This window comes from Xiphophorus maculatus, chromosome 9, assembly GCF_002775205.1.
Source record: "Xiphophorus maculatus strain JP 163 A chromosome 9, X_maculatus-5.0-male, whole genome shotgun sequence".
Classification (NCBI taxonomy): Eukaryota; Metazoa; Chordata; class Actinopteri; order Cyprinodontiformes; family Poeciliidae; genus Xiphophorus; species Xiphophorus maculatus.
In genome coordinates, this window is record NC_036451.1 from 9,688,902 (window position 1) to 9,696,597 (window position 7,696).

Consider the following 7,696-nt stretch of genomic DNA (forward strand, 5'->3'; position numbering starts at 1 on the left):
TAATTGGAAACAGCAGCTTTATTAAAGGCAGTTTGAAAAACTGAGCTTTACAAATCTAGGAATACATTCTCACTGTCCTATTTGAGTTTATTGTAGCCGTAAGAGAAAAAATAATCTCCCATGATCAAGAAGAAAAATAAACAAATGCATTATTTGCAGTTTTTGAGACCACATACTTCCCCTTCTGAAAAATAACCCTTTTGAAAAATAACCTTGAATCCTGACCTTGAATCCAGGATTCAAGGTCAATTTACTTGTTTTCCACTAACACATAAGTATCATCACACATCCACAACAGCAGTCACTATATGACAAAGAGATTCACAAAAATGAGATAAGCAAATTAGCACCAGGGATCAGAGAACTTTCAAGACCGTCCTAGGGGAAATTGACAGTAAGATAGTGTCAGATTGTGGCTGCATACATACAAACTGCTGTGGATACAGAGGAGCAGGGGAAACTCACACTTTTAAAGCTGACAAGGCTGATCTGTGATTCTGTACACTTGAATTGTGTTCTTAAAATGGTTTCATTTTACCCAAGAGCCCTTGAGGTGATGAGTAAAACAGTGAAAAAATGCAATACCAATGATTAAAAAGGGATTTAATTACTGACTTTTAGATTGGATGTTGACAAATCCTTAACGATGTCTTAAAATCAAAAGTATTTATAGTTTTGTATTTATTAAAGATAGTAAGGATCCCATGCTAGGAAATATTATTACTCTATTATTGTACAGTATAACCCAATAACAGTGTGAAAATGAATGTAAATAAACTCAAATAGATTTTCTTATAAAACTTAACCTCTCCTCCATGTCTTCTTATTTTTCGGGGTATGCTTATGACACGACCAAAAAGCCCATCTTTTGGTGACGCTTACAAATGCAAGCAACAAGAGAACATGCCATGGAAGTAAAGCTGCTATTTCAGAGCTCACTGTTTCAGAGCTGCAGCAAAGACATCGCCTAGATAACCACAAGATTTTATCTACGTGTTAATTCTTTATCTGCAAAACACAAACATGTTTTTGCCTAATGCAGCAGAAACTTTAATTGGAATTCTGTCAGATGTTACCAAGATTGAGCCACTTCAAGCCGAGCGCTTACTGCCAATGAATACAAGGAGAAGCATGATGGATGATGTGGGATGCTGTATGCTTGTTGTTCCTCCAGAAGCTTGGAACATGTAGCAAGAGTGCAAGACGTTATAAACACTCAGTAATAATTGCCAACTCTAGAGACAATACAGGTCATAAATTGCAGTTTGCTAGTGCTACTGTCTTGCAACGTTTGAATGCATCCCTGCTCCAACACACCGGACTCCCGTACAAGAAGATATCAATAAATATCTGGTGGACTCTGCCAGAATGCTGAAGCAGTTCTTTTTCTAGAAACATTATAGAACTAGAAACAGGTCCCTATCCCTGCATGTTTTTACTTTGTGAAATTTTATAAGAGAATACTGAATGCTCTCCTGTTGGTAAAAGGGGGCTGCTGTATAAAGTATTGTCAACAATTGTGCTATTAATTTCTTAAATTGGGATCCCAACCTCCTATTGAACAAAGATACTAAATTGATTGTTCTCAATGTTTATCATTTCAAGGTTTCTAATCTTTTCAAGGTTATGTTTCTGCAATAACAGCTGATTTTATAAATGTGTTTTTTTGTTGTTTGTTTACTCTGTTCTCCGGCCCCAACAAATTTGTCTGTTTCCAGATAGAGTGGGCAATATTTCATCAGTTATACAAGGAACACCATTTTGATGCATTAACATTATTTCAAGCATATTTCTAGCTGCGCTAGTTTCTCATAACAATAAAGTAAAGATCAAATTTTGCCAGTTTCGCCAGAAACAAAACTATTCGCTTCGAGGAAATAGTTGGGTGAGGTTGATATTTGTGGTTTGTTACAGTAACTCTTGACATTTGTGTGCTGATCACCACACACACAGTGCTGTCTTTCATACAAAAATTGGTTCCACGGACTAATATTGTAAAATGTGTAAAGACAGTCAAAACACAATTTATCATACATACAAGAATATATATTATTAGATTCTGGGGTATTAAAGTCTTTTCCTGAAACTGAAAAGGATCTGAAGATTTACACTCGTTCATTTATTGGTGTTGGGCCTCAGCTTCTTTTCTGGGAGGTAGCTGACTGTGGCGTACTCTGTCTCATTGGAGCCCAACTCCACAGCTGATGGGGGTCTCTTTGGGAAGTCCAGGACGCTGTAGACCAGTGACTGGTCAGTCGTACTAACTGTCACTTCAACTGTTTCCTGCAAACACAGTCAGATATATACTTAGCAATTTCGGGGAAAATATAACACATTTACTTTGACCCGTGCATTATGAAAGGTTTAAAAATATGTGTACCTGTGTTGTAGGAGTTGAGGATCTCTGACGTCCTTCTTGTGTTTGGTCTGCATTATGGACACAACAAGGAAATGTCATATTCTAAAAGGTTTCAGGTTATAAGAACAATATTTTCTCTTGATTACATAAAAAGTTTAGCTTAGATTACTAAATGGGTTCAATAGGATAATTAAACACACATTTGTCATTTAACTGGTTTTCAGCTGGTAGAACAAAACCAATAGACTGATGACAAACTGATTTTGTTATGGAAGTGTTGGAGCCTTATTATAGTAAGGCTGGGTTTTCTAAGGGTTAAAATACACTCTTTATTTTTGTGTTTTACTCCAATAACAAGGTTAAATATGGCACTGAAGTTATAAGTCTTTGGTGAGAATAAGCTATATTCCATTTGTCTATTGTTTAAACATTCTTATCCTTCCAGCTGGTGCTAATTAATTGTAAACATAACTGATTTCTTTAGGTAAGTTTTTTTTTTTTTGAGAATGAAGATAGTCTTTATGAGTAACCCATTTTCAGAAGACTCTGCTTATAAAAGCATGTGAAGTGTTTACTTTGCAGTGTACCGTAAAATCATATGACGCTATTAGCATAAATTAGTTGGTTTGCTAACATGATTGTATCTTCGTGATTGAATTGCTGATAATGACCCAAAACTTACTGTCTCAGAAAATGTGAAAATTGCACAACAAATTTTAGAAACGTTAGTGTTTAGATGTTTTGAAATAGTCATATCATCACTGACTACCAGAGGGAAGACTGCAGACAATCATGTCACCCACCACAAGGAAAATAAGACTTCAAATCCATTAATGTAAATTGGTCGTTTACATAGTGCTGTAAACAAACATATTAATGGAAAGTTGAGTGGAAGAAAAAAGTGGTAGGAGAGGGTGTGCATGGGAGAACTGCAAACTTGTCAAATCCAGTCCTAAATTGGGGGGAGCCTAAAAAGAAATGGATTGAGGCTGGAGGCTTTTCGGTTCATAAAAGACATAAAAATGATTTTTTTTTAAAATATTTTTAATAAGAACTAATAAAAGTAAAGTGGCTAAACTAAATTCCCTGACTTTTTAAATTAGATAAATTATGTTTTTGTTTGGTTTTATGCACAAGTGCAGCATATTATTGAGAAATCAGAAGGATACTTCATTCTTAGTCAAATTTTAAAAAACACAAAGACAAAATTTATGGCCCTGAGCAAAAGTTGAACCAGTTTGCTGTGATAAAGGAGTGCAAAGTCAGCAAAACTCTTGCATTTGTGAGCATGGAGGAGAAACAATCTTCATCAGTGGTTTCTGAGGTCAAGAGACTTCAAAACTGCACTGATTCAAAGTAGGTCAAAAGGGTTTGCCTTTGAAATGACAGCACACTCAAGGTTCTGGTGTTTTTTTTTTGTTTTTTTTTTTTATTATTTCCACCCCTCTCTCTGTGATAGTAGCTACCAATAAATTTGCATGCATCGAGGCAGAATTCCTCTTTGAAAAATATGAATCATCGCATGCATTAAGAGGATGTGAAACTGCAATCTGGTTTGCATTTTCAGCATCTAACCACACAATTGCACATTTTTTCCACCAAATAAACATTGCCATCTCCTATGTGTATTTGGTTGAGAAAAAAAAGTCATGTATATACACATTCCAGTAATCTGCAGATGTCTATACACTAGACGTTGAACACACTGACTTAGAAACGGTCATCATACACAGTCAAACTTTGAGATATAAACTGGGATCCAGATGCTACATATTTAATTAAAAACATCCATCCCCAATTCTGGACAACAAAACAGCTCATATTTTTAGATATATGGAAAAATAAATCACATTTAAAAATTAAGCAAATAAAGCAAAGCTTTTTCAACTCACCTTTTGGTTTTGGAAGACAAATAACCAAGAATGGAAGCAATGCAGCTAGCAGAAGAAATGGAGAAACCACAATAACTGTGACAATCTGAGAGGAAAAGAAACTGGAACTTCCATTGTTAGTTGTTTTGGTAAAGGTGCTCGTCTCTGGAGGAACTGTGGGAGTTAAAAGAATACGAAAATATTTACTCATCTACTATGAAAGAGACGTTTTTCATTACCGGGCTATTTTTAACAGAAAACACCAAGTAATGATTCTAGAAAAGACGCCCTGGATCTGAATTGAAACTTTGCTTTGTGACAACATTTGACGTGCAGACTAATATTGCTAAATGTTCTGTTTCATTAGTCTTAAACCTGTTAGCATTAAGGTCTGTTCCCTTTACCCAAATTAATTGGTTTGAATATATTCTGCCTTTTTGTAAAGGTTTACCACTTGGTTTTAACTGGTAATCTTTGTTTGAATTCCAGTTTAACTGGTAATCTTTGTTTGAATTCCAGTTTAGCTTGAAACTGATTTATTATTTCAAAAGTCTGAGTGGTGACTGGCAAACTTTACATATTTATTGGACAAAAATGCTTTTTGAAGAGTGGCTCAAGGAAATGGACCTTTGTGTCATGCCATATTTATTCCCCAGGTGATCAGAAAGCTGTTCAGTTTAGTTGTATTTTAGTCCTAATTTTACTTTAATGACTGTGTTTGATTTTTGTCTTTTTTTCTTCCTTTATTATCAATATTGTATTTTAATTGGGTTTTGATATAAGTAGTTTTGATTTGTAAATGTTTGTTGCTACCAGTCTGGGCCAGGTCTCTTTTGAAAAAGAGATTTTTAATCTCAATGAATAAATAAAGGTTACATACATACATATTATGTTGTACATTATGATGTAAAGCTCAAAATAGCTAATTTTACATAATAATCCCCTTAGAAAACTACAAGATAAAACTATTATTTCTCAATATAGATTTTTTTTCAGTCATAGTTTTTGTCAGTGAATGCATTTACTCAGTGAAAAGGTTGGATTTTACTTAATATGGCAGTGTACGATTATATAATGACATTTAAAGACTTATTAAAAATTAGTTTTCGTCAGAGACAGCCAACATGCGAAAACGAGCCATAATTACCAACGTTATGCCCCAGTCATACACAGATTAATTGTGCACCTATTGGTCGAAGGTTTGAGTCAGCATATTGTTGAAGTAACGCAGGGGAAATAAATATGGAGTGGAAAGAGTGAAATGACTTACAGACTAAAGATATTCTAATGATATTAAACATTGGACTGCATCCATTTGTATGAAATAGTTGTTAAAGATAATGACTTATGTACAGTAGTATATTTTAGTGTAAATGTAAGAAGTGGGATCTTACCTGTGGTGGTTAGGTACTCCTCTTGAACAATCAGCTTCACTTCATTTGTGCTATGTATTTTTGATAAATCCATGACCAAAATGGCCCAGTAAGTTTCACTGTGGTTTAGGCTCAGATTGGTGATGTGAAATTGTATGGAAGAATCTTCAGGGTAAATTTTAAATTCATTTTTGTAGTATGGATATTCAGAGATTTTTCTTTGCTTTCCTAAACATCTATAGACAGCAATGTGACTCTTATATGTGATGGTAGTGTTAAATTTGAAGTGAAGTGAGATGTTTTGGCCGACGGTCCCAATGACATCTGCATGGCTGGGGTCTGTAAACAGTAATTACAACAGACACTTATGAAGTATTATGAACACATATACAGCAAAACAATGTAAGAAGTGTTGGAATGATTACTTACACTTTGGTATGGATTCAAAGTGGTGGCCTTTTTATTGTAAATAGTCACTGTGTTTATTCTTCTTTGAATAATTAATACTTATAAATTTTGTTGACACTGATGGGATCTAATCAGTCAAATTGATCTCATAGTTAGAAATATATATCTATTATCTATGAAGTCAAGTAAGAGAAAATAACTTTTGCATTTTAAAATTACACCAAGACTGTAACATGGTGGTTAAAACTCTACAAGTTTTAACTGTACAACTCTTCATATTTTTCTATATTCATTAATACATTATTACATTATTACAATATTACATTTTAAAACAACAAAAAAACTGATGGTATGCTAGCTTTAATTGCTCGCCATTTGTTTTTGTCATAAATATTTGACATGGAGAATTAAAGATAGATAAAAAAATATGAGGGTTATGAGAAATATGTCAAAACCCTCCTTTAAAAGATGTTTTTGAAGCATGAGCCACAAATTTATTTAGCTTTAAAAATCAAGAAAAATAATTAATTCATATCAGTTCAGCTCATTTATAGAATGCCAATTCACATGTAAACTCAAAGCATAATTAAATATCTTGTAGTTCTCCTTTTGAGTGGCTTGTATTGGTGTTTGACTTGTATTTCTGTCAACTGAGTTCGCTAACAATTGCCTAAGTGTGTAAATATTTAAGACTGAAGACAGTAATGTAATTATTTTCCCCCAAAAATGATCCAGTATAGCTTTTCAGGTATGTGACAGTCACAATGTCCCACTTTTAAGTCTATTTTCAGAGGTGAAAAACCGCAGTAGATGCCACAACCAAATTGTGAACACTTCCCTCAAGAAGTACAATGAGGAATAAACCTGTTACACTTAAAGAATCACTGTGTTGACTTAATAGAGAGCAAAAATACTAAAATGTCAACAAATCCCTCCTTCACACACACTGTTAAATACATAAACAGGAGCAAAATATCAAATACGTGAATTAAGTTGTTAATCTTTTGAGAAAAATCCTAAAAACTTAGAAAACCAAATGTCAACCAGCACTAGTTATGAATAAAACATCTTACCATAGAAAACCATGTGAGCTGTGACGATTAAAACTAACCCAAGAGGCTTTGCGAAGCCGTTTTCAACCATGATAACGCGTTCTGCTTTCAGGCCTGCCGTGATGGCCCTTCCAATTTTTGGTCCTACAGATACTTTGACTGTCGTTGTTATCGTCCAACCTTAGCTTTTCTTGTCAAGTAGTAGTAGTTTTTTCCTCCTCTACAGGGAGGAAGCAGTAGGCAGGAACTTGCACAAACACCGACGTATATCAGCCTACTGCATCAGAAGCGCCTCCTGTTTCGAAGACTTCAAAGAGCTTCATGGACATGTGGTGTAGACTGTGTGGAGCAGGATGTCACGCGCATGATGTGAATTCAGGAGGAGCAAATACTTCTTTCAGGTTTCAGAAGAGAACCACTTAAAACTGTCACATAAAAGGTTTTTTTTTATATGGTCATTTTAAAATAGTCCTTTAATCAGAATCCTATTCATAAATTGACAAAACAAAGCTTCATATAGATTTTCTTCTTTCAGAAAATAACTAGAGTTTCTGTTTTACTTCACTGGAGTCATATTTTATGAGTAATCTGTTAAAATGGTATGGATTAATATTTAATTTCAGCCTTCTTATC

General features: G+C 34.3%; 1 protein-coding gene across 1 annotated transcript; it reads right to left on the minus strand.

Annotated features, from left to right (window-relative positions):
- On the minus strand, positions 1-7,321 carry LOC111609684. Its single transcript, XM_023339311.1, has 5 exons — positions 7,085-7,321; positions 5,625-5,942; positions 4,252-4,404; positions 2,381-2,427; positions 1-2,283 (listed from the first exon to the last, which is right to left on the minus strand). The coding sequence occupies exons 1-5, from the start codon at positions 7,152-7,154 to the stop codon at positions 2,116-2,118; spliced, it is 756 nt and encodes a 251-aa protein (XP_023195079.1). The 5' UTR covers positions 7,155-7,321; the 3' UTR covers positions 1-2,115.
- Positions 7,322-7,696: the final 375 nt, after the last annotated feature.

Bases quoted from the DNA above. Each gene is read 5' to 3' on its own strand.
- LOC111609684 (XM_023339311.1), bottom strand. From the start codon at position 7,154: ATGGTTGAAAACGGCTTCGCAAAGCCTCTTGGGTTAGTTTTAATCGTC. The intron at 2,428-4,251 runs GTGAGTTGAAAA...TCCATAATGCAG, and splicing joins TTGTCTTCCAAAACCAAAAG to ACCAAACACAAGAAGGACGT. The intron at 2,284-2,380 runs GTACACATATTT...CTGTGTTTGCAG, and splicing joins CCTCAACTCCTACAACACAG to GAAACAGTTGAAGTGACAGT.